This window comes from Microcebus murinus, chromosome 21 (assembly GCF_040939455.1).
Source record: "Microcebus murinus isolate Inina chromosome 21, M.murinus_Inina_mat1.0, whole genome shotgun sequence".
Classification (NCBI taxonomy): domain Eukaryota; kingdom Metazoa; phylum Chordata; class Mammalia; order Primates; family Cheirogaleidae; genus Microcebus; species Microcebus murinus.
The window spans coordinates 5,621,372-5,648,781 of NC_134124.1; the positions used below are offsets into that span (position 1 = coordinate 5,621,372).

General features: G+C 45.9%; 1 protein-coding gene across 1 annotated transcript in view; it reads right to left on the bottom strand.

The window, feature by feature from the left end:
- SPOCK1 (SPARC (osteonectin), cwcv and kazal like domains proteoglycan 1) overlaps nt 1–27,410 on the bottom strand; it is a 474,241-nt gene that overhangs the window by 137,145 nt on the left and 309,686 nt on the right. The window contains exon 4 of the mRNA XM_012761191.2: nt 13,802–13,916. Coding sequence (XP_012616645.1) covers nt 13,802–13,916 — 115 coding nt within the window. The remainder of the gene's footprint in view (nt 1–13,801; nt 13,917–27,410) is intronic.

Here is a 27,410-nt window from a genome sequence, read left to right on the forward strand (position 1 = left end):
GCGGCACACACCAAACACGTAACGCACCCTCAAGCAAAGCAGCATTAAGAACATGGGAAATAGAACTAATGCTTTGTTGCTCTATATGTCTCTGTATTGTCTGATTCTCTTACAACCATGTATTGTCAGTCTAATTGGTTCAAAAGCTAAAAACCGAGATGAATTTTCCTAATTTTTAAAGAAATACATGCTGCTGAACTCACACCTGTCTGCCAGAGCCCCTTTCTCTAATGTTTCAAGAAGCCTTAGTTGTCAGAATCGAAGAAAGATCTCCCAGGAAGGAGGACTGAAAAATAGTCCACCTAGATAAAATCTCCCCGCCCAGTCCTCAAAGGTTTCAGGGAGACCAAGAGGTAAGACCAACTCTGTCTGACTTACATTTCCACATTAATACTTTGAGGGCCTATTTAAGCAAAGTTATCAAACTGAAGGTATAAACATTCCAAATGTAGTTAGGATTTCTAAAGATATTCTTTACTATTTTTTTTAACTTTTTATTTTTAACTTTACTAAATAAAAACTTTATTTTTAACTTTACTATTTTTTTTAACAGATGCTTGTTAACTACCTACAATGTGCCAGAAATTGAGCAAAGAATTCAAAGGCAATGCTAGCATTGCACTAAATGTGCTTCTCGTAACATCTATTAAATGGAATGATTATTAAGCACAATGATATTTAATTACTCTAAATTTATTCAGTAGAGGTGTGAACTATTTTTGTTCTTATTCGTACTTTGCAACTCTAAAGATACTTTTCCAAGAAAATCTTTACATGGCAAGAAATTTGCTATTAATTTCAGGAATCCCCCAAGGCATGCCACATTTAAGTGTGCCAGGGGCAAATGGCAAGAAGACAAGGAACTCGCCAGATTGCAGTCCAGATCTCTGGTGGTTCACACATTTTTGGACATTACTTGAATCAAGGTTTCCTTACAATTGAAACCAAATGTGTAGATACAAATATAATCTCTAGGGATCCTAGTCAAAACTGCTTCTAGCCTTAAACTTGGAAGGCCCTAGAGGTTTCCTGACCAAATCATGTAGATTAGCAGGTTGATGTAATTATGTAAATTCCACTAACTGGTTGGAGACTCTGCTGTCTGCAGTGACTTTCCATTATGAGAGTGATAGGGCACAGCCAGTGACACCGAGGGCCAGTGACACCGACGGGCTCTGTAAGGCAGGGAATCTTGGGGTTTTGCTTCAGCTCCTTAAACAACCACGGCCACTGGGGCATGTGTGTGAAAACAATTCACACACACACATAGGTAGTTGCCCCAACTAAAGTTCTTCTGTTAAAGAATAGTGTCACGACAGCACTGTATTTGCAAGTGATTAGGGAAATGCAAACAAACAGTTGAGCTTTCTCTACTCCCTTAGGATAATGGTTAGTGATGTACTCTGTTTTGAAAATCCATTTCTTCCTAATAGGAAGAAAAGAAATTGTTACTTTTACCCACTGACCTTTGGCATTTTGGTTTGATTTCTTGTTTTGCTGCTCTTCTTTGTTCACTGGCCCAATAAAGAGAGGTCCCTCTCCAGCCCTGGGACCTTAGAGGAAATCTTTAGCAATGGACACACTAATTAGAAGAAAGCAAATAGTAATCAAGCAAGCCCAGGGCTGAGAGCTGCACTCAATACTCTGTTCCTGAGTGTTCATAATCCCTCCCCCTTCGTCATAGGAAGGGCCTGCATGGCCGGGGACTCTGTCAACACAGCTTCCGGCCAGGTGTACTCACCAGGGTGGTGCAGGCACGTGCAATTCCACCATGGGCTTTGCGGTTATAATCTAGAAAGCAGAGGCTCGCATTCCTTGGGGGTAATTATTATGGGACATGTGTGAGGGAGAAAAACTACCCATCTTTGTCTTCTAGCCACCGGCAGCTGCCCTGCTGGCCTGGGAGGGCTGCTTGTGATCTGCCGTAGGAAGGAGCAAGTCAGCCACATGAAGCAGAAGTGTCACCCCAGACAGGCCCAGAGACAGGCTGGAAGCTGATGTGACGTGGTGTTTAGGAGCTCAGGCAAACATCATCACCGCAAGTCATCAACAGTGGGTGGGTCACCGAAAGCACCGCAGGGGGCTTGTGCAGCGGGTCGACAACACAACTCACACCTGTTCTGAAAGCTTCCTTCACATTCGGTGCCCAGACCCCTTCTCTCCTCTGCAGCCTTCGCTGGGAGGCAGTTTTCTGGGTCGGGAGGTGAGATCTAAGGCTCGCTTCCTCAGCCTTGTGTTTTCTCTAATACTTGTCTTCTGCCAGTACCTTTTTCAAAATGCCACCCCTCTCTAATACTGTCTGAGATAGCCCCCACCTCCACGCACACGCGCCCAGTGAGCCCAGCCACCTGCACCCTGCGCTGCCTATCACTGGCCACGCTGGCCTGGGCTTGGTCAGTCCCCAGCTGCCTCCCACGTAGACACAAGGTGCTCTGAACATGTTGGCACAAGCAGCCAACGTGTCCCACTCAGCTCAACCTCAGGAAGACACCTCAAACACCATGTGAGACAGAGGAGCGACCTCAGGAGGCTGGGAAGGGAGGCTCCCAACACTGCAAGGGTCCAAGCTGGGGTCACCCAGAGGAAGGGAGTGTTGCCCTTTCTTCAATACTGTAATCAAGTGCATTGAACATCCCTGCATAGAAATCTTGAAGTGTATCTCTATTTACTTCCAGGATATAGATTTGCCAAAATGAAGTCATGGGGTCAGGAAGGCCAAAACGCCCGCCAGAGACATTGTGCAGATTCATGCTCCCCATGACGCACTCTGCAGAGAGCACACTGCAGCAGCCCAACCCTGCGCTCTGCCCACCTCTGCCAGGGGCTGCTCTGACAGCTGTTGTGAAGCACAGTGTTGGGCACACCATGGAAGGACCATGGATAATCCGCAGCACTGGTAGGAGCAACAAGCCACCTTCCCCTCATGACACAGAGGAAGAAAATGGCACACACAGAAACTGCTGAAGTTGGAGGGCAGGCAGACTGGCAGGAAATCTCATGCCACCCCGGCATAGTCCAACTCGTTTGAAGATGTATCCTGGGCTCATGTATGGGAGAGCGTGGCAGCTCTGGACTTGAGCCCCTCTCAGGGGAGGGCAGCTCATCTCCCAGAGCCTCTGTGTCGGCTTCTCCCTGGAAAAAGAAATGAACCCAGGAAGACGCTGCCTGAGTCCCCGGGCTTCCTTCTGGTTGAGTGGGCAACCTGGCTGCAGGCAGCCCTTCTCTCCTATTCTGAAGGGCAAGGAGGGCAAATTCCCTGGGCCAAGGGGAGAAGAATCAGCCTCACAGAGAAGAGATTCTGGAGCCCACAAGCCTTCCGGCTCAGGCAGTCCCTAAGGATGAATCCTGGCCAGTCACGGGACAGCCTCGGGGCTCAGGAGCAGCGCAGAGCCAAGCAGGCCCTGAGCAAGCAGGTGGGTGCCCAACACACACCCCTTTCCTTTTTTCCCTCCTTAACACAGAGCCAAGGCCATTCTGCTACACTCTGAGGAACTCCTGGAGTGACTAGGATGGATGACACCTTATCACCACCAAGCCCAAGCCCGTGACCCCAGTAGAGCTGACCTTTAGGGGTATGTAGTCACCTAGCACAGCGAGAGGGGGGCAAAGAGGCAAGGCCCTAAAGAAGCAGGGCACCAGGTTGGGCAGAGTGCAGAGTCTGGGTACGATGTGCTGTTCCAAGAGCAAGGCCACTGACTGACACGTCACCTCCAGTTTCCATGGGGAGTTTCACAGACGCTTTCTGAATATTTTCTGTGTGTCCAGGAATGTGGTAGGTTCTTCACAGAAAACAAAGGAAATGGGATACACTCCCTGCCCTCAAGGCAACCCTGACTCTCCTATCACTTCGCAACTTGGCTGACCCATGACAACTCCTGATTGCATACGTCAGCCTGGCCCTGCATCCCCCACTCCTCTCTTGACTGATTCACTCATCCGCCAAATATGTCATGAACACCTACAGTATCCCAAGGCCTAGCTCGCTCTTTCTTCTTTCCTATTTCTCCCTTTTGGAACGGGAATATTTATCCTATGCTTGTCCCTCCACTGTATTTTTAAACCACATAACATGTTGGTTTCGTAGGTTCACTGCTGGAGAGCAATTTGCTTCAAGATGAACAGTAGCTTGAGTCTCACCCAGACCTGACTGAGATGATATTTAGATGAGACTTCGGACTTAGACCTTAAATTTAATGCTGGAATAAGATTTCTGGGGCTATTTGGATGGAATGAATGTATTTTGCATACAAGAGGATTAGTGCGTACAATAGCATTAGTGACCTTATAAAAGAGGCCCCAGAGAGATGCCTGACCCATTCTATTAATACTATGTGAGGGCAGAGCAAAAACACAGCCGTCTACAAACCAGAAAGCAGGCTCTGCACGCATACACACACACACACACACACACACACACACACACACACACACAGCCCTCCAGCTTCTCTCATGCAGCACAAAATCTGCCTCAAAGAACAAGAATTCAAGGAAATTCAGTCCATTCTAAGACACACACTCTCCCACTGAAAGCCACACAAGACATCCCACCATGCCTGGGCTGGGAGCCATACCTGTCTGCATGGTCTTTAAGCATGGCGGCATCTAGCCCTGCCTTCCTCTGCAGCCTGGCACAGGGACACCTCTCCAGTCGCCTCTTGCCTGCAGCACAGGCCTCTCTCCTTCTCATTTTCTTTAAGGCAGCCAAGGAGCCCTGGCTCCCCTTCCCTGACTGGGGCCTTTGCAAAGGCTGTTCCTTCCACTGAGAACACTTTTCCCTCCTCTCTGCCCTGCTGACACCTGTAACCCTTCACCCCACCAAGAGTCTTCCCTGTTCAACCAACCGAAAGTGACTCTCATGGCACCATGCTCTTATCCTACTTAAGGCTTGTCACAATTTATTAGATACTTAATTTCTTCTCATCTGTCTTTTCCAATAGACTTTCATCTCCACAAGGGTAGACTATGCCCATTTATCCCCAATTTCAGAAAGCTCCCATAGATATTTGTTGAATAAATAATCACAAACTCCAACTTAGCAGGATCTGGATTAATGACCCTTAGCCACCATCACCAGTGCACATGAGCAGTTTCCTGAGCGAGTCCTGCCAAAGTTACGGCAGGAGGGACAACAGGAGGGACTCAAGCTCTAAAGCTTTTCATCACCATCACCATATTCACAGATGGCTCCCCTGGTGCCTGCCAAGAGAAGAAATCTAGTTCCAGGCCAGAGGGGGCCCTGTCACTTTGCTGTCAACTGGGGAATTCCTCATAGCCATGGGAAGTTTGGCCAGGCCTCTTCCTCTCCTTCAGGTAACGTCACCGAGCAGAAGCTGGACCTGCAGCTTGGCAGGAAGGATGACACAGCAGCCCCGCCAGCTGCAGAAGCATCGCAGACAAGGCGGGCTGAGAAGGGCCTTTCGTTACTTGGTAACAGAGCCGCCTCAGGTTCAATGTGCCCGTGAAAAACCTCATTTAAGAGAGCACCTTGGAAAGGTGCCAAGGTCCCCAAACTAATTAACTTTCATTTCTCCTGTCCCTCTGTGTATGGAGGGCCTGCCCTCTGCCCACCCCCTCCATGAGAAACATTAAAGACAGGACATTAGCTTGAGAACATTCTATTTAAAACAGAAGTCCTCCTAAAGATAGTCTTGGATGTATCCATCTAAATCATCCTGAGTCCATTTGCTGGCCCCAGAACCCACATGGTCAGTGCCCCAGATGGGCCCTACTACGGTGGCTGATATCCATAAAGAATGTCTTTCACGGTTCATTGGTTGAATTAATCTGATCATAAAACGTCTAAGCTGAAAACCTGTGAGTTCGGATCTTGATGAGTTTCAGCAGAGCAGCAAGCAGGCTACATTAATGACAAAGGAAAAGGAAAGAGGTTTGAGAAAATTAAAACAAAAGTAAGTAAAAGTGGGAATATTCAATCTGATAACTTTTGTAAAAAATGACACATTTTGTAAGGGAGTCAACATGGACTCTGGTCTATTCAGGTCCCCAGAACTTGTGAAGATTTCAGCACTCAAAATGGGCAATTTAACATATTCAGTAAAGTGCAGGGGGCTCCAGCTTGCCTGTTTCTCAGTGTTTAGAGACAGATGTACTCCTGTTGTGATTCACACCTGTATGTTACTTGGCAAGACCTGGTCCCCGGCGGAAATCATACCTAGTGATTACCTATTCAAAATGGGCACACCCACCTCAACCTCCTCTTTCTAATCCACTGAAATCTGATGGATGAAATAGTCCAATTTGTACATTCCTTAACATGCAAGGACACCAATAAACACAGAAACTGCAGCCCCATCATTCTGGGCAGAACCACAGAGCAGGGCAGTGAACTCAGTGTCTTTTTACAGGAGATGCAGATAGGAACTGAGAGGACATCGTTAATCAAGCCCTAGGCCTGCAAACAGCCATTCCCAGCTCCACAGACACCCAGCTTATTAGCATCTTGGCACGCGCACATCCTGGGGATTCAACCATAAAACATCCTGTGTCTCCTAAAGATAGAACGTGGCTCAGAAAAGAGACAGTGATCAAGTGCTTTGGAGTCACTGGGAAGTATGAACTGCCCCACACCTTCCAGAAGGGGATGTTATTTCCAAGGCAGCACAGCCCGGAGGGGCTGAGGGCCACCTCCCCAGTCAGAGGCTCTGCTCCTTGAAGGCCACACCCAGAAACAGCCTGGCCAGGCCAGAGGCCATGAGAACCCTTGGGAGACCTTGCTGGGTAATCTTGCCCCCGCCCACCCCTCTCCAGATGTCACTGAAAGTGAAATTTCAAAAAATGAAGCAGGATAAGATATGAGTGTAGCACATTTCACTGGCAGTCTCCCTTTTGTTGTGTTTTAAAATGTATTTGTAAAACCAGCCTGGTGGCTGTGCCTTACAATGTAATATCTGCCTCTCATTCTGTCCCCTGCTCCAAAATTCCACACAATTATTCACATCTCCATTATGAATTGCCTTCGACTCTCTGCTGCTCTTGTCATCAAAATCTAATCAATAATCTTGGTTTCAGAAAGGAAAACAAAGGGACGGAGACGTTAAGTGGCTGGCTTGAGATATAAAATCTTGCTCAGTGAAGACTCCACTAGCACCTGGGCCCTTACCCGAGGCAGAGCCATAGAGTACTTCGGCTGTTAAGGAAAAAGAAAAACAAGAAAACAGGCTTGTGGGTTTAAAGTAATTAAATATCTATGTTTCAGTGACGTGTAGTTCAAATGATTGCTTTTGGAAAAACCACAAAGGGGAAAAATGAACCAGAATTACTGCTTTGGGAACAGAAAGGAAGGAACAGGTTCAATACCAGGGCCCAGATGAGATGCTCTGCAAGGTTCAGGGATTAGGGGAGGAGGGCCCCAGCCTTGTGTACAGCAGCACTGCTAGGGCCAGGAGCAGAGTGGCTGGGGAATGCTGAGGGGCTTTATCACCAGGGAAAAGCACTGTGGAAGTTCAGCCCCAGGACGCCGCAGAAGACGAGGCCGTGCAGCACAGGCAGGGGGTGTGGAATCTGGGAGTGCAGCGACCTCCATCCTGGTTCTAAATCTTCCCCTTACTCGCCCCAATTAGTGCAGTTATTTACGAAACCTCAACACAGTCTCACCTGTAAAACAGGGATTAACATACAGATTCAGCAGACTTTTGTGGGAAGTCAGAAAGACCCCCCAGCAAAGCGTGCCTAACACAAGAGAGGCAGTCACTAAGTGGCATCTCCCAAACCAGCCACTTTCCCTCTTGTCATCTTCAGTTTCTGGTGATACTGATTTGCAAAACAATAGACCACAATGATGGTCTATGTTTTCAAAGGTGACTGACTCAAAAGTAGGCAAACTCAACACTCAGCTGCATTAATTCCACCATCAGCCTAGAAACAGCACCAAGCTCTCATTAGCATGCTACCTAGACCCAGAGCACCGTAAATCAAGATCCTCTGAACTAGAAACAGAACCCAAGGCAACCCCTGGGTCACCTGGAGAAGGAGCATGAGCTATGTAAATATAAAATCGTAGCAATGGACGTGGGCAGAGTCGTACTTAGTAATTGGTAATGCCTTGAGTTGTGAAGCACCAGGAAGCCATCCAGACATCCAGGAATTAGACACCTTCTGTGTGGCCACGTGTCTTCGAAACCTCGACAGGTATGTGTATGTATAATCAACCGGCTCAAAGCCCCTGTAGCAGGAGGCAGTGCTTTGTTGTAAAACAAAACTGAGATGAAATAACCATCATCCTTTCAAATATCCTCTGAGAGTTTGGTATTTGAGGCACATTCTGTGATGTACTTCTCTCTGACCTCAAACACTTTGATTCTTTTTTTTCAAGTTCACATAAAAGACAGAAAGCTCTCAGATTGGTTTACTGTATCGAGACCCTCGACTGGATCTGAATTCTTTGCTGGTGCGGAGAATTAGTTGTTATTCCAGATAGTTAGGAAGTAGAGATAAAGGGCCATTACATTAGAGAGGCCAGGCCCATCGGGAAGTCGGGCCATGTCTGCTCCTTATTTAAAAACAGATTAGTTCCCGCTACTCCCCGAAGGCTTCGACGGGTACACTTAGATATTGGAAGTTCCATTCTGACATCCTTTCCTCCCATTCACAATACACTTGCAGAATCTGAGAATGTGGCTTGTCTGGAAGGCTTAAAACAAATGCTTCAATTTTCCATTCTCCAAATGAAAATCAATGGCAACAGAGAGGTAAAATCAATGCTCAGCACTCTGCAGGGAAACCTCCGCCCCCCACCACACCATCTCCCGCCTGCACACAACAATAAATCAGAACCAGCCATCCGGACAAGCAGAGTCCCCAAGAGCAGAGCCCTCTGCAGGCCTTAGGACTTCCTGTCTATCCTCCTGTCCCCTAAGAGGGTATCTTTAAAACCTAAGTCGGGAAGAATAACACACTATTGTAATAAAAACTCTTCTTCTGCAAACCCATTTACCTGTGGTACCTCGGCATCTGAAACCAGAGTTTGACTTACTGTTTCCTAGAGGATTGGCTTTATTAGCAAGCCTGCAAGAATGCTTAGGTACCCGATGACCGCTACCCCGAGGAAGTGGTCCTTCCCCAGCCAACAAATGATCTGTTTTCTGTCATCATCGATTGGTTTGCATTCTCCAAAATTTCATGTAAACAGAAATTATACAGTATATACTTTTTTTGTCTGTCTTCTTCCACTGGGCATAATTATCACCAGATTCATCCACGGTGTTGGATGCATCAATAAGAGCCTATTTCTTTTTATTGCTGAATAGTAATCCATCGTAATAGATACACCACAACTTGTCTACTCGTTCACCTGCTGAGGCATGTTTGAGTTGTTTCCCAGATTTTGTCTATTACAAATAAAGCTGATATGCATATGCATGAGTGAGTCTTTAAACACACATATGCTTTTATTACATATTTTATAATCAAAATACATGTTTTGCAAATGTTTTCTCCCAATGTGACTTGCCTTTTTATTTTTTTAAAGTATCTTTAAAAGACCAGTGATGAAATTCAATTGTCTCCCCCACCTTTCTTTCTTTTTTTTTTTTTCCATTTATAGTTCACGTTTTTGTGTTCTGCTAAAGAAATCTTTGTCAAACCCAAGGTCACTATGCTTATGTTTTCTTCTAAAAGTTTTATATCCCAACTCTTAGGTTTAGGTCTATGACCTATTTCAAGTTAATTTTTTGTATAGTCTGTTATATAATTAAAGTCTATATCTATAAAGAGTTTATAGTATCACAAAAATACTGATTTATAAATATTAACTAAAGAGGGCCCGATACAAATTTTTATATACAGTACAGACACCACCTGATAATCAAGTTTTGACAAAAACAAACCGAGGGACAAAACTCAAGACCAGAAGGAAGAATATAAGGAAACATCCTACAATGTTTTAATTACTATCTTTAGGTAATATGACCACCAACTACCACTATGACAAAAATAAATTGGAGTATTAACAAAAAATTGCTTAAGAGAAGTGACTCTTTCTGACTCCAGGCCGCCTTCATGCTGCTCTGTGGTACATAGAAGGCCTTTGGAGAACCTGACAGGTGAAACCACTACCAAGCATCTGCCCCTCTCAACCCCACTCAATTTTGCTTAAGAGCAGGAAGAGGTGAATTTCCAGAAAGAATTCTCCAAAGAGAATGAGAGTTTAGCCGAAGGTACCAGATGAAACCAAATGCAAACAGCACCCTAATCAAGGAGAAGAATCCCAGCAGGGAGGGCTGGTCGCCCTGCTCAGCCCCACTGAAACTGCCAGCCCTGACACGCTGTAGGCACAGATGTAGGTGTCAAGCAGCTTCTGCATCCACTCAATCTTCGCAGGCAATGAAAGCTAATGGAATTCTTCCGCTGATGTGCTCACTGTCCTTCTGTCTCGATCTGCTTGCAAAGACAGCGTAAGTCTGGAGCCTGGCGATCAGCCTAAGGCTAGCCTTGCTGCCGCCGTCTGCGCGTGCTGCCAACTGTCTGGCCGGCAGGCCTTGCCTCTTGAGCTGCTGCGGAGGCCAGCCTGGCTGGTGGTGATGCTTACAGATGTTTCACAGAGAGGAAGATTACTTCCCTGATTGATGAACAAATAGAGTTGTCAACATGGTCTCCCTGGTCAGGAGGGGACCCCTGAAGTATATGTGGAAGGACAGATGTTTCATCTGGGAAGGTGTCCAAGACCGGAGAAAGATGTGTGCACTCGGCGGATACTGTGGGCTGAAGCATTCAGCCTCAAGAGGAAGCGGAGGAAGGCTGGGTACACAAGCACAGCCGACACACTGCAGGGCTTCCCTGGGCCAGGCCTCCTCCCAGATCCTGGTAAGGGACGCAGCCTCGGCCAAAGCCTCCTCATTGGGCCATTTTTCCAATGAATGACCGGGACCTGTTCTCAGGAATACAGTCATTTTCTTATTCCTGATACTCCATGGATCACAAAGGGTACAGCAGAAATGGCCCTGTAACTCTCATGCTAAACCTCAGAGGCTTCCTTCCTCCTGTAGGAGCTGTAAGAGGCGAGCACAGCCAGGCTGGGAAGGGGCCATGGCACCTGTAGGAAGTGACTGTCACTCAGGAGCATGCAACTTTGGGGGTTTCCTGCTGACTTTCCAGAATGATGTAGACAAAAACAGCTATTATCAAAATTATTTTAGTAATTGTAAGAACTATCATATTTAATACTAGACTGGGTGATTTTACACACCATCATTTTAATGAACTCTCACACAAACATTCACAAAAAATACCCTACAAAAGGATTCATAAAATGTACTAACCATAAACCCTCTGTGTGAGAATCACTAGAGGATGTATTCGAGCACATGGAAAAAAGAAATGGGACAAGGGCTGTCATTAAACCTATTTAACACATGAAGAAGCGCAAGTTCAGAAAGATAAAGTAACTTGGCAAGGTCCCTTGGAAATAGGAAACAGTCAACCTGGGAACTGAGCCCAGATTGGTCGCATTTCCAAATCTATGCTCTTCACCACTACAATTTTGCGGTCACCAGGAGGCATAGGAGACGAGGATAACATTTTCAACATAAGCAAAAAAGTGTTAGTGCTTCCAACACAGAAACATGGCATGCCCAGAAAAACACCATTTACACCTGAATGTGCCTGAATCTCAATAAGGTTGCTGCCTCTGTCTCAAACATATTTGAGTTGAAAACTAAGAATCTTTTATCTGGCACGTCCAGAAATTCTAGGAGGAAATATGCAGTGCACTCTCCATCTTACACACACACACACACACACACACACACACACACACACACACACACACACACACACACACACAGAGCCAGGTAGCTGAATAACTTAGAGCACCATCCCGAAGGGATGGGTATTTGCAACACAACACGCCACATCTTCTCTCCATCACAGAAGGAGAAGAAATCACTTGTGCCAGGAGAATCCAGGCTAATTTTCTCAGAGGATGTATACCTTAACAGAAACTTCAAAACAAACAAACAAAATATGTTTTTTTTACAGCCCGCTTTCCAGTGAACCTGATTTTCCTTGAGGGTAGGAATAGGGTCTTTTGTTTAACTCTGTAGCCTTACCTCCTAACGCAAGCCTGGCACATGGTATTTAATGCCCTTGTGCTGGATGATAATGAATACATGACTAGACAAGAACAGAAGGAAGAGGTCAACCTAACGCAGGGGTCAAGAACATAAGAGCTTTGGAGCCAGACAGTCCTGGGTTTGCATCATGGTTGCAGCTTACTCGATATACGAGCAAATTACTAATGCCTCTCTCTGCCTCAGTTCTCTTATTTGTAAAGTGGAGACAAAATAAACACCAACTTTACAAAATGGCTGGAAGAATTCAAGGATGTGGGTGCCAAGCACAATGCTGAGGGTTCCAGGAAAAGGATCTGTCTTTACTACCAGGAACGACACTTCAGACTGGGGAAAAGCAAAGCACATTAGAAGACCTGCATCTTGGTCTTACAGAGACAAGGTGGCTGATTATTTTTAAAATGACATTGACAGTAATCTAGGGCAAGATGACCCTGAAGGCTTTGTCTGTTGCTGCAAATTCCATGTTTAAAGAAGTCAGGTGTTGGTGGGGCTTTGAATTGTCACCCCATGCTGGGAGCTCAGTTTATCTGCCAGACTGTGATCAGAGGGTGGCACATTCAGAGGAAACGACTTGGGAGATTGAGGGAAACTGGGACATATCCCAAGAGGAGAAGCCAAGGGAACCAGCACTGCTTAGACTTCAAGAACTAAGGGATGGGACAGAACCTATTCTGTAGGGTCCCGGGAGGTCGAAATGGAGCTAATAAAGTTCTAGGGAGGCAGATTTGGGTGGGAATCAAGTATCAGAAACGCTGATTTACCTGCCTAAGGTCATGGTGTGGTGTAGGTGAATGGCACAGCAAGTTGCCAAGTCCAGAACTGGGAACGTGTAACTCCAAAGCTTTGATCGCGCAGGCAGTGCAGGAGGAAAGGCGGAACATGCACTGAAATCACCTTTCTCCCACCCCCACCTGCCCAACTCCCTTCTTAAGGAAAGCCTGTCTGCCTGTGTGTGTGCATTTGTTTTCATGCTTTGAGTATTTTTGCAGGACTAAAGTAGAAGCAGCCTGAACTCAAAGATCTTTCCATCACTTGTAAAAGCCTAACCCCATAATGGATGGACAATGCTGGGAGTGGAGTTGGGACAGGTAAGAGACAAGGGTTCTAAGGACCCTGGGGAAAGGGGGCTACTTCCCTTTGGGCTGGGGAATAGGGGGTGACAGGTATCACACTCTGAGGAAGTAGCAAGACATGTTCCCAGGTGGAATGGTGGTGTGATGGTCCCGAGAAGGTGGGCCCCAAAAACCAAGGCTGGCAAAGATGCCACGTCCCACAACGGCACAGAAGCAGAGAATCCCCAGACCTCAAGAGACCTCAAAGAATCATCATAGTGAGTCTGTCAGTATAATCAGGGGACTAGAGCTTTGGCCCATGCTTTCTTAGTTGTAAGTTCCCTGGATCCTGACATTGCTCTGGGAGGAGGAAAGGTCCCAGTAATGACTGAGAAGGGATTTTCCACTCATCTGCTCAGATGAGGGCTCAGAGTCTAAATGAAGTAGACTTAAAGGAAATAAAGGTTGCCATTTGGTAAATCTGTGTTTGAGAACTGAGATGCATACCACAACAGGAGTACAGGTACCAAATGCCATATGAAATGGCGACATAGACGCTACGTTCGCCCCTTCCTATGTCCCCAGTCAAAGACTGAGCCTGTGCCAATCAGCCAGCTACAGGACACCCCCCAGCCTCCTGCCACCTCCCTTCCTCCTCACCTGGGGAGCAGGTGCTTGCGGCTGACACACAGGGCCGCCTGGTAGTCCTGGGTCACACACACTTTGTGAGGGCTGCACTTCACCTTCAGGCAGGGGTCCTTGGACGGGTCCAGGGCTGAGGCAAAAAGAACAAGAAGGGAGTTGTTAGAATCTCCAGGGAAATTTCATTTCTATTTATACTTAAATAAACAAGCAGGAAATAAACCAACCGTGTGTTTGCACTCTGTGTTGTTTCCTGAGGCCGGTGGGGATTGGAATGAAAACCCAAGCCAAGGGGAGTGCGTGTCTATCACACACATCCTTCCACACCAGGAGAGGGACCCCTGGGTGCTGTGGGAGTCGCAGCATCTTCTTCTTGGGCAGGAATTACTTTAAAAAAATCCTTTAGATTCTTATGTGATCCAAGGACCAAGAGCTATTTTTCCCTCTTTGCTTATTTATCTGGTGTGGCTTTTTTAAATGATTTCATCCATGCCTAATTTTACTTACATCCCATAGAAAGTCCTTGAGGACAGAGGGTTTTGCTTCAATTCAATAAACACTGACTAGGCGTGTAAATAACCTATTTGAAGTTTTTGCAGAACTTCAGGATGTGTATGACAGTTTTGTGCCACATAGAGTTACAATGTAATAGGGAGGGGGGAAGGCTTGCACATAAATATTTATTGTGTGAGGGAGAATTAGATAAGGACCATGACGGGCATATAAAATGATAACAGAGCTCAAGAGAAAAATAGAGATCAATTTCTAGGGCAAAGATTAGTGAAGCATTAATATGTGAATTGGATCTTGAAGGATGGGCAGGATTTTGAAAAGCAAAGATAGAAAAAGCAATCTAGGCAGGGTGACCAGCACAGCAAGTGCAGGGAGGCATGTTCAGGCAATCATAAGATACTCAATCTGACTATTAAGTGTGGTTGCTGGGTGGCAATAATTAGAGGAGGGGAAGTTGATTCAAACAAGTAACTCCAGAAAGGGTCTCCAAAGACAGCAGTTCGTATAGTGCAACATTTTCTAGAGTAGGCTGAGCAGCAGGCCCTGGGCTAATCAGCGCTCTGCATGCTGAGGTGCACATGCTCATCATTGGCACAGAAGAGGCCTCAGGGAATTCTGTGCAAAACAAAAGCAATTGTGCCATCTCCCTGCTCCGGGGCCTAAAGCCTATTAGGCAGTAAATCTTTCATAACTGCTTTCCACAGTCAGGGGAGGTGATATCGCCCCATGTCCTCCCCACGCAGACATTTGGTTAAACAAATTGGCATCCCGAGCAGGTACAGCAAAACTGCTATGAGAAATGTCATGGTCAAACAAACAAAAGAGAAATGCCACAGTGCCCTCAACCACGGGGCTCTCAGCCACTGTGACTCCAGCACATACAGGAAGTCACGATGTCCCTCCTCCTGCCCAGGCCCAGAATCTGAGCACCACTTTCTTTAGATGGCTGCCGAGAATTTCTCAAAGGTCCGGAACACACAACATCTAAAGGCATTTCTGCTGCGTGAACAGCCTAGCATGGCACCTCCCCTGTGGCAGCTTCAGCAGCTGTGAACAGAAACCAGAGTGCGTTCCCAGGCCAGGTGGGACAGCAACAAGATCCAGTCCCGGTCCTGGGGGACACACTGGGAGCTTCACAGAGGGACACAGGCTGCAAGATGAAAGAGAAGCTGATTCCAGTCCCAGGGACAGGGTGTTCACTCCTAGCTCTCAGGCTGAGGGCTGCCTCTGAGACGCAAGTGGCAGGGGGCCCCGTGTCAGTCCTCTGAGGCTGGGCCTTCCAGAAATGTGCAGCAAGAGCTTCCTGGTCCCAAGTGGAACTCTCTCGGTTCCTGGAGATGTCTGTGTGAGCAGCCAGGAGGCTGTGTGGTCTCAGGCCAGGGGCCTTCTCCTGTGCACACCCCCAAATCTCTGCCAACCCCAGGACTACAGCACAGGAACTTTGACTTGCTCCCCAACATGCATGCAAAATTGAGTCAACAATTACGAATGATTACCAGACAACCATGTCAGTTCTTACAGATCTCACGAAACTTGGGGATCAGACCACTGGCAGCCCCAGTCATTTTCCCCAGTGGGTGCCAAGTGCTGTGGCAGAGAACTTGGGATTTTCACTTGAGTGGGTCTCAGAGATGGAGACTAGCAGGCTGGCCTAGGGTGACAGGTGCTGAAATCTCCAGGACTACATGCCAAGCTTTACAGCAGCATTTGGGCTGCTTTTTGCTTCTGGCCTGAATGGCTAGTGGAACGTGAATCAGCTGAGCACAGCAGGGAAGAAAATAGACTCCAGGGCTGGAGCTTCCAGGACTGAATCCTGGCTCCGTTGCTTACTAAACCTTTGTATGCCTCAGTTTCCTCATCTATAAAAACTGGATAATAACAGTGCCTAGTGCTGTTTGTCGGTTGTCATGAGCATTAAATGTGTTAGTATCTGTAAGTGCTTAGGACAGACCTGGTACATATCAAGCACGTTGTATGTGTTTGTTAAGATTTTTGTGCTCGTCCTTTGTTCCAGAGTAAATAACAAGCCCTCATATTAACCACAGTAACACTGGTGCTTCTGAGGGACAGGCAGTGAACCGAGCCCTCTGATCACATTTGATCTTCATAACCACCCAAGGAGGCAGCTGCTCTTGTTAACGTGCCCATTTTACAAAAAAAGGTCTCAAAAAGAAGTTGCTGATGAGAGATGCAGAGAGTATTTGCACACTTGGTCTGCTGACTCTAGAACCCAAACTCCTCACCACTGTGTGCCTGCCACCAGCTTGAGAATCACTCAGGAGCCTCTTTAAAAAGTTGACTAATGGCACCATATTCTTGAGAGGGCTTCAGGACAGAATGAGGCTTCCTGGGTCAAAGGAAGGGGCAGCTAGGTGCCCAGTGCTGTGGAGGCTGCGCCTCCATACCCTCTCAGTGTGTCCCACGGGACTGGGTCACCAGCCTCAACAATCAGCCAGGGGGTGGGGTGCCCAACCCTGGACACCTGAGCCCTGTGCCAACCCCTATGAGCACAGCAACCCCCCAGCTGAGTCAACTGAAGCATGCTCAGGTCAGTTTTGTTTCTGCGATCTTGCCATCTGTCATCCTACCATTAGGCTAACTGCGATAGCCCATCCCTCCGATTCTGGAAGCTACCATTTCTTAAAAAATCACCAACCAAAGAAACCTCCAACCAAAAATACTAATCAATAAAAACTGTCAGTGATTCAACTCTGTACACACATTTAACGATGTGAATACAGAAATCAAGTCTACTAAAAATCAATTACTAGGGTCTGAATGCTTCAAACACGTATGCGAATTATTTAGAGTAAATGAACTTCACACAACAACAAAACAGTAACAAATCAAGCTGTCAGCATTTGTTTAATCACCTCAACACATTTTGGTTTTTGAAAAATAGCAACACTGGGATTGAAAGGGGATGAGGAGTGTGTCGTTTCCATTTACATGCAGGCCTCCCAAATATGCTTTTCCTAGCAGCCACAAGGCTGTGACCCTCCTGCAAGGCACCCGGCACCTGTACTGGCCAGGCCTGTGTGGCTCCACTTCCTGAAGGGAAGGATAAGAGATCAGAATAGTAAGTGACATTTGAGACTCCTTTTAATAAGGTGGGGGCAACTGCACCAGAAGGGAAGGTGGGGAGAGAGCTGGGTGTGAGAGCCCTGAGCAGGGTTCGAGGCTTCCTTGCTGTGGTGCTAATGGTATTTGGGGATGTGCTCCAAGTTTCAGTCTCTCTCTGCACATGCTTAGTGACAGGATCTTGGTGACAGGCAGCAATCTCCAGAAGACAGAAAAGCCCTGTGTCTCCTACACCTCTTTCATCACAATACCTGCAGGACTCATGTGGCCCTAACGAGGATACTGTGCCCAGCAGAGAGCAGGTCCCACCCCTGACCAAAGGTTAATTTCATCTTTCCTGCCCATACCCAGAAACCAACCGGGGATCAACTGACCAATGGCTCATGTCCAGTCATTTTTTCAAAATAATTTTTACAAAAAGTTTTCTCAAAGAAAAAAAGCAATAATGAATTAATTTAAAGAGAGATTTGTTGAGCTGAAAACCATTGAATTCAAAAGCTAGTTAATTACTAACTCAATGTAAAGGTTTTTTTAATTAATTTTACTTTTTTTAAGCTCACAGCTTGGTCTCAATTAAGGTGGTGATATTTTAATCATCTTAATTGTTTCTGAACTTGTTTTTCAGTTCAACGAGTTATTTTTTAATTAGCTACATTGATTTTAAAATCCTGAATCAAGACTTTTCCCTCTCCTTGGGCACATCCTATAGGCTAATTGGCAAAAGGTCATGGCGCCTGAAACACGAGAGCTTGACAGCACCTCAGAGATGCTTAGAAGAAGAGGTGGTTCCATTTTGTGGGCTGGATAAAAGGGTCCCTTATTGTCACCTAAGGGAAATCACACACGCTTGTGTTTATTCACTTAACATTTGCAGAGCATCATTCTGTGGGAGGCATCTTTTTGTAGGCTGCAGGCAAGCACCTCTGCAGCAAAAAGATGCCATTTCTGCTCTCCAGGGGCTCACATGTGAACAGAGGAGACAGGCAATAGAGACTTCTATGGAGACAGGTGAGGTACCCAACTCAGCCTTTTAGGGGGACAGGTGAAACGTTCTCGACAAACTGACACCCATGGAAAAGCAGGTTTAAACCAGGTAAAAGGATACGGAAGAGCATTCCAGGTATTCTCTCTTTCTAGGGGTTAGAGAGATTGTGGCAATTTGGGGGAAGCAAAGTGTTTCACTGGGCTGGCAGCAGGAGGGGGCAGGAGTGATATGTGATAAAGCTGGGGGGGGGCATGGTCACAGATGGCATAGAAACCACAGGGAAACTCTGGTCTTCAATTCATGTTCAGTCAAATGTGGTACAACCTGGTGACCTCTGACACACCCTCCCATTCCAAAGGTGGGAGAGCGCAGCAGGAAGAGGGAACCCTGTATGTGCATTTCATGTAGAAAGTGGCCCTTTGATAAGAACAGGCTGCACACTCTCTTCCTGCAAATGGGAGGGGACATCAGGGATTCAGGGCCCAGTGGTCAACTCTTAGAGCCCCCTTCTTCTTTCCAGAAACCTCCTTGCTCTGACTCCCTGGGGACATTAAGCCACACAGGATTTGGGGAGGCAACAAGCCTACCTTCTGAGACCAATAAGCCGAAGACTTACTTAGAAGAGCTGTGTGAACTCATGGTCCACTCTAGTGACTCCCATAAACTTCCTCTGACAAAAGGCCAATTTGCAAAAAGTCCACAAGCTAATGATGGCCTGTTGTCTCCTCCTTGCTTTTAAGATTGCCCTCTGCCTGAGTCATGCACATCCAAGGTTCACTGGAAGAGCAAACACTCCCAGTGATTCATTAGGAGTGACTTAGAGGATTGACAAATTACTCCAAACTGTGAAAACCTCGTCAAGCTAAGATCCTGCACATTTATTGCAGCTTGTCTGTCCCCATGGTAACCTGTGCACACATCTTGCCTTCCCCCTCTCCAGAGGGGCTTGTTTACCAGCTGACGACAGAGCCTCACAGAATACAAAATAGAAGATTCTGCCCAAATAGGATTTTGCTGTAGCCAGGGAAGAATGGCAGCTTGGAAAGCCTCCCTTTACCATTCTCGGCTTTCCTGGTCAAAGGGTTGGCCAAGTTCTCTGAAGCCTAATGAAGGGGACTATTGGCCATGCCTCTAGACAGGCAGACAGCTGAGTGACATAAAGGCTGAATCTGTGTGTGTAATGACTGGGAAATGGGAATGGATGGGCACGACAAAGGACAGACAAGGGTAAAAAGATGCACCTGACCAAAGATACCCTTCCTGGGAAGAGACCTTTTCTTTCCCCTTTAAACTGAGAGACTGAGGACTCCTTTTTTTCTTTGTCAAAACCAAAAGCACCTTCTCTGTTACTGGGGTGGAAGGGGGGAGTGAGTTATAAACTGATAACAGCATCTTCTGGGGAGCAATTTTTCAGCCATACTCTTAAATGGTAACTGTTAGATATAGGTAGATGGGTATGTAAGAGTTTCTATTACCCTCTAAAATTTTTGGTATATATGAAATTTTAATAATCATAAGAGGAAAGAAGGGAAAAAAACATCCTATGACCCAGGAAGTGAACATATTAGGCAAAAATGTCCATCCTAATGGTCTATAATAAGGGAAAATGATAAACAATTTGAATGTCCATCTGTCTTAGTCTGCTCAGGCTGTCACAACAAAAATAGCAGACTGGTGGTTCAGACAACAGAAATTTATTTTCTCCCAGCTCTAGAGGCTGGAAGTATGAGATCAGGGTGGCAGCATGGTAGGGTTCTGAGAGGGCCCTTCTCGGCTTGCAGACGGCCAGCGTTTGCCGTGTCCACACATGGTGTTTCTCGGTGCACGCGCTTGGAGAGACAGTGAGCAAGCTCTCCACGTCTCTTCTTCTAATGTCACTACCCCAATGGATCAAGACTCCACTTTTTTTTTTTTTTTTACCTCATTTAACATGAACAACTTCCTTAGAGGCCCCATCTCCAACTACGGCCATACAGGGGGTTAGGGCTTCAACGCAGGAATTTGAGTGGTACAAAAGCATTCAGTCTGTATGAGAAATGGTTAATTACAAAATTCATTCCCGAAATATCATGCAGCTATCTTAAAGGGACAAGTAGATCTATTTATCCTAACATAGGTGATGTTTATGATAAATTAAGTGAAAAGGTGAGTTGTAGAGGAGAAAAATTCAAAAGGGTAAAGTAACTTCCCAGCACCACAAAGCCTTCACGGCAGAGCCAGGACTCAAAACCAGATCTGTCTACTTAAAGTGCCCTTTCCCTTCCTGATCCTGCGTCCCTTAAAAAGCTGCCTCTCTCCCCAGAAAGCCAGGCTGTACCCCACTCACACACCAGGGCCCTCAGTTTCTCCTGGTTGCCCTCTATCTCCTGAGGCTGTCCCTGCAATAAGCCAGGAACAAACTCGGACTCCCTAAGATCCCAGGCTAATACCGCTGCTGCCTGTCACTGGCTGGTCTAGGAACAGTCCTTGCAGAAGGCACAGTCTCCTCCTTCCTAGACAATCTTGTCTATAGCAATGAGACAGTAACAGGTCATGACCAAGGCCAGGGGCCAGAGCCAAGTGTGCAGCCCTGTGAGATTCTGGCACTTCCCTTTGAGATGTAGAAGCTAAGAACTATGCAGGACTGGCTGGAACTAATGACAGTGGCTGGGAAAAGCTTGGCCTCTCTGCTCACATGTAAAACAAGACATTATGTGCAACCACTGATAGGCCCAGCATGGTAATTTATACTTCCTGATCAATAGAAGGGAGGGGAGTTAAGAGGGGTCTGCTAGAGCAGCTGTGGAAATGGGCTCCATAAAATCAGCACCAACAAAATTGTATCAGCCTGGCCAGCCAAGCCTCCCTACTCAAAGCTATCATCACACACTGCCCGTTCCCCAGCTGCCCTGAGACGGTGAAGACAAGGACCCTCACTCAGCATTTCCAACAAGAAACTGACTCCCTTTGAAGGTGGGGAGTGGGAAGAGGAGATAAAAGGAGAGGAGGGGAAGGGAACTAAGCAGAAAGGAACAAGAGGGAGGCCACACAATTCCTTACAGAATGTGTGGCCTAATTAGGGGGCCAATGATGGAGACAATGACCTCTATCGACCTATAGAAAAACATACTACTATTTTCTCATTTAACAATAAAGAAACTGATACAGAGATGGGTTTATTCTTAATGTAGCACCTGGTAATTGACACAGAGATGTTAAGTAACCTATCTGTGGTTGGTCACACAGTCAGTGAGCCTGAATTTCAATCTTGATGAGCCTGACACCAAGCAGATGCTTGGAACCAGTAGGCCACTAATGAAAATAACTTATGATGGCAATAAAGGTGATGACTGAAGTGTCAAGCAGCAACATATGCAAATCCCACCTCCCCTAAGAGTCATGTTACCCATAAGAGCTTGAAAAGAACTTCTTAGTATGGAAAATCATTGCACTATCAGAAATCAAAGCCAGATTGATGGATATTTGAATAAGCTAGTATTGCCTACATGATGAATACAAAAGTGAACTTTGCTTTTAAAGGCAATGCTGGTGCCCAGTGAACTTAACTCACCCTGACTCAAGAAACAACATGGACCAGGTGAACCCGTTGTGGTTGCTTCTCTGAGGTTTCCGTGAAGCATGCATATGGTCCACATCACGGATGGGGAGGTGGCAGGAAACCTGGTGGCAGCATGGGGACAGGGCAGCACGAACAACAGCACCTGAGAATGGTCTCGCCTCTAAGAGGGACAAGAAGCCATCCACAGAGAAGTCTTATCCTTCTCATCCATCAAAATGGCCAGGATTTATTAAAATGTTATAATAGTAAAGGTACTTGGGTTCTGTTTCATTGTAATTGACATAAATTATTCATAAGACATTTATGAACAAAGGCAAGAGAATTATTCAAAATAGGGAAGGACTAATTCTATAACCTAGGAGAATAAGAGGGCATAAAAAGCACAATAAAAATCAAATATTTCCAGGAAAAAGGTATACTTAAAAGATCACTGTGGCTCATAAAGTCTATCTTTTGTACCTATGTTTCACTTTAATGCAATTAAAATTCCCATAAAACACAGAGCTTTTCCCAGACCAAAGGCATCCAGAGAACTAATTTTGGGGGTTCTAAATATTTTGTCATTATTCATCAGCCATGGTTGTTGACCATGTAAGGATGGGGAAGCTCAGCAACTCCAAGAATTTCCCCAAAATTTTCAGTGCACCTAGAAGGTAAGAACCCAAGCGTCTGGACCAGAGAGCTGCAGGTTTGAGAGGAGAGGCTCAGCTGTGCCACTTCTTGCCTCTATGATATCCTGATGGATTAACTCAACTCTTTAAAAGTCATGTGCAGGTAAACAGCTCTACTTTGCTGTGATGTTGTGAGGATCTGATGGGATAAGGCATGAAAGTCATCTACCACAGGGCCTGGCACATAGCACATGCTCTGTTATCACTCTCATCACTCTCACCAGCTCTTTCTGGCTTGCTCCTACAATAGAGAAAGTGGATGTCCACCAAGGGCAAGGGACCCTGTACATTTCAGAGACCCAAGATCCTGGAGCCACAATTCTGTTTAGTCTTGCCAATCTCAAAATGGTAGACTCATCTCTATAAAAAGGAACATTAAAACTTTTTTTTAACATAAAGCTCAGGGTCCACTTTATCCAAGAAACTTCTCCTGATTTACCAGATCCACACCATTGCTGAAACTACCACACCACAACCAAGCTGCCCGTGTATCTCTAGTAGAGCCATACTCTGCCTTGTCTCCTCCCAAAGATTATAAGAGCTGAGAATGAAGGATGAAAATCCTTTTTTTCTCCTAAATTATGTACCCTAAGAGCACACAAAAAAACCCTGTGCACAAACCTACATTGTCATACTCTGTTATCTGGGGTTGTGTGTTTTTGAGAGAAGGGCTTTGGCCTTCAAAAAGTCTCTCTGTTGGAGAGCCATGGAGTTTGAGTATTAAAGTGTCCTAAGAGCCTACATTCAAATACCACTGGTAAAAGGCTAGAAAAAGAAGAGCCTGGTTAAGAAAAAAAGGAACTGGCAAACATTGTTGATTCAAGAAGACAAAGGCTTGAGTCCAAGGAGGCTGATAACACGGAGTCTGTTGGGGACAGGCAGGCAGGCCAGGTCCAGCAAGACAGGTTTGATTTCCAAGGCTGGTGCTCTCTGATCCTCAGCCCATCTGATGCCTCTGTCCTACCCTATAGAGCTTGGCAGAAGCAGGTGGTAACTGAAACCAGAACTGTCAAGTCTTTAGGGAAAGAAAGCCTGCTCCAGATTGGAGACAGGGATGCTCAAATGACCTCTCAGATGAAGTGTCACTTTCATAGCCTGGTGTCCTACGGAGCAGAACTTCAGTGCAGAGCTCTAGTGAAGCAACATAGTGCTCACTTATGGCCACCTCCCAGCAAGTCCAAACCCCAGCTAGAGGAAAGGAAACCAGCAGTCTTACACCATACATATCTAGCACAGCATGCCCTACCTCCTATTTTTCTTATGTTCCCACAATCTGATCTAATCCTTCCTTCTCAGACTGTATGGTAGGCCAAGGAGAATGTAAAATCTACAGTCGAATCTCCCTGCAGCATCTATTTTACTAGGTGGTACGTAACTTGAAACTTTTTTATATTAAGGCAATCACTAATCTATTCTGGAATAGAATGCAAAATTTATATAAACTTGTATAGAAGAGACTTCAAGAAGGTATGTCTCACAGTGGGCTCCACCCCTTGAGCCTCAGAATAAGGTGTTCACTCTTACTTGCCCTTAGGGCCTCTTTGGTAGAAAAGTATGAGAAGTACTGAAAGGGCTGACCAAGTTTAAAGGGCCCTAGAATGAAGTGGAGAGCTCTCCAGGGTACTATTATCTAGGATGGAAAATCAATAGCAGTAAAAGTACACACAAAGAACCCTCATAAACAAATTGTTCATTCTTGCAGGACCAGAAAGCAGCTCCTATTAAATGCAATTAATACAAATGTGTCCCATGCTCCCTGGAATAGACTTCCTTGCCATCCCTTCCCAGGGATCTTGGTCCCACAGATGAAAGGTCCCGGTGTTTTTCCAGAGAACTGAGCCTGCATAATTCTAAGCTTTTCTGAGAGCTTTCTAAGTGCCAAGCACTGAGTGAGATATTTAAAGGAGCCACAAAGCATTTGCAGTTCCCCAGGTGTAAATATCAAAATTAAAGCTGTTATTACTTTCATCCCCCTGATATACTGTTAATTTTTCGGAAACACTTGGCTGTGGATTTATGAATAAGTAATCAAAGACTATTCCTTTCCAAGCCCTCTCTTTCTCCAATTAGGGCAGGTTCATCTCTGCTTCCTTGGGATGGTTCCCAAGGCTATTAAATTCCATTTCTCAATTGATAACGTTGAAGCAATCATGACAAAGTTAGTGCTGCTTGGAGCTGAAGTTTCTTGGGGCATCTACTAGGAGAAACTACCTCAAGCTGAGGGAAACATATATAGCTGCATCTCCCACTGTGGGGTTTGGTGAGTGGTTTATCATTTAGGTCTTGTGTATTCTTGATGTTCGTGTGTTTTCTGTGTCCCAGGGAATTCAATCTTTGCTGAAAATACTTCATCACATCACATCCAAATAAGCTAAGCAATTCACAGTTCCAGACTTGCCCACAACCAAATCTCTTTCCTTTCTCTCACCAATGTGCCACTCAGTGGCTAATTATCACTCTTACATTAGTCGAAGATAAAGTCTACCATGCTAATATAAAACACACAAAAGGGCTTACATGTATATGGAAGACAGATGCAACCATAAATAATGGGCAAGTACCAATGGGGTTTCCAAAGACAAGCATGAAACAAACACGGGAGTAAAATCTTTCCTTTTTTTTTTTTTTTCTTGTAGCAATAAACACTGAGCACCCAGCAGATAAGACAGAGCAGGGAGAAAATCATCTCTGGGTACTATACAGGCTGCAAAGTTTTCCACCAAAGGAGGCAGGTTGATGTTAGGTTTTGTTAAAGTTATGGATTCTAATTTTTTTTTTTTTAAAGAGCTTCATGACTCCATCTTCTGGAGTCTGGCCTGAAACTTCCATTCCAGAATTTAGTTCCCATTCTTTGCCTATATTCTCATCATCCAATATTTGCCTCGCCTTCAGTTACACTGGACAATTCACAAACCCTCTAACATCTGGTGTGCTTTGCCTCTTGAGTCTAGCCTGTACTGTCTGATGCAAAATCCCAGTCCATTCTTCCAACCAACTCACAAAGCCAATATTATTTCCACTTGACAGAAGAGGAAACAAAATTAGAACTTGCCAAAGATCATGCAACTATTAAGTGGCCACTCTGGGATGTAACTCCACATCCATCTAAATCCAGCCAAAGCCACAGGAGACCAGAGACAGCACCTGTCCTCTTCACTACTGCACGCCCCTTGCCTGAAACAGTGCCTGCAATATCTCAGGGGCTCAGTAACAGTTGTTGAGCCTGGGGCTCGGGGCTTAACCACTAGTTCCACCTGCTCTGTGAGGTCAGGGACCAAGTCTGCTCACCATTTCTGAACCCCAAGTTCCCTGAGATGTCTACTCCAAAGGACGTGCTCAGTTAATGCTGAATAAACTGTACAAGGGGCATCTCTGAATAGATCTAAAAACCTGAGATTTCCAGGTCAGAAAGATTCAGAGCTGCAAGAGTGCCTGGGGCATCTCCAGGCCAGCACACTCTTTTTTAACATGAGAAGATGTTAATCCATTAATTCAACAAACATTTGTGAAACTCATTTTATATGCCAAGTACTATTATAAGAACTGGGCAAAGAGAGATCGTTAAGACAGACTTAAGGAACTGGTATCTAGTTGAGAGATAAAAAGAAAGAAAAGAAGAAAGGAGGGAGGAAGAGGAAAGAAGAAACGGAGAAGGGAGAGAAGGAGAAAACATGAGATAATGGTAAGAACTAAGCAGTTAATCTTAAAAGAATGATGCAATAGAGAGTTCCTGTGTGGCCACTTTGGGTTGAGAGGTCAGGGAAGACGTCTGAGAGGAGGTGACATTTAAGCAATAGTCCAACAAGAAGGAGCCAGCCTTCTGAAGACCATCTGAGGAACATTCCAGGAGAGGGACTGCAAAGACCCCAAGATGGGAAATGGCCCTGGAGTGTTGGATAAGGAAATGGCCCTGGAGTGTTGGATAAAGGGATAGGACTTAACAGACCTCATGACTTTTCCAAGGACACACGCTGGGGTAGGACCAGGACTTAGCTTTAGAATGACTGATTCTCCGGCGTATATCATTACAACAATGAGTCCACAGGTATCTGAGCAACATGGCAAGGTCTACCTGAGGTGCTGCAGCAGCAATGTGCCAGCCTTGCTGCAGACCTGCACTCACCTCCACGATCACCATCACGCTGTGACAGACCCAGCCTCTGCTTCAACACAGGGTCTTGACTGCTCAGTATGCCAAAGCCAAAGATGAACAATCCACGGAGAACACAGATCTCAAATTTCCTGGACACGCTCTTTCCTCCTACAGGCAAATCACCCATACATGTGATACGGATTATGTGGAAAGGCCAATGGAAGGTAAACTTTGCACGCCAAAGCCAATTCCACACCTGAGCTCAGCTCCTTGGGTGTGTGTGACCTTGGGCAAATTAAGCAGGTTCTCTGAGCTTAAAGGGGAGTGGCAACACCTCCCTTACATAGTGGTTAGAAGGACTGGATGGGATAAAGTGTGACAGGCTTAGCATTGGTCCTCAGTAATGTCAATTTCAACTCCTTCTCCTTTGATTCCTCCTAAGCATTCCTTAGGGTTACAATAGCCCAGCTCCTTTTCCTCTCCAGATTTCTCTACCAGGTCATCTCCAAGCTGAAGCACAGCCCTGAAATCACCTTGCCTCTAATCTCTACTTCCCAAGAGACCTCCTGTGAGTGGCCTCTACTGCCAGACTGCCCCTGCCTCCATAGTAAGTCCCCCACCCAAGGGTCAGTCCCCTTCTCAGGGGGCCTGGGCCCCACCCTCACAATCCTGCATCAGACACCTGATCACCCCACTCCGCCTGTATCACTGCCCAGCCAGCCAGC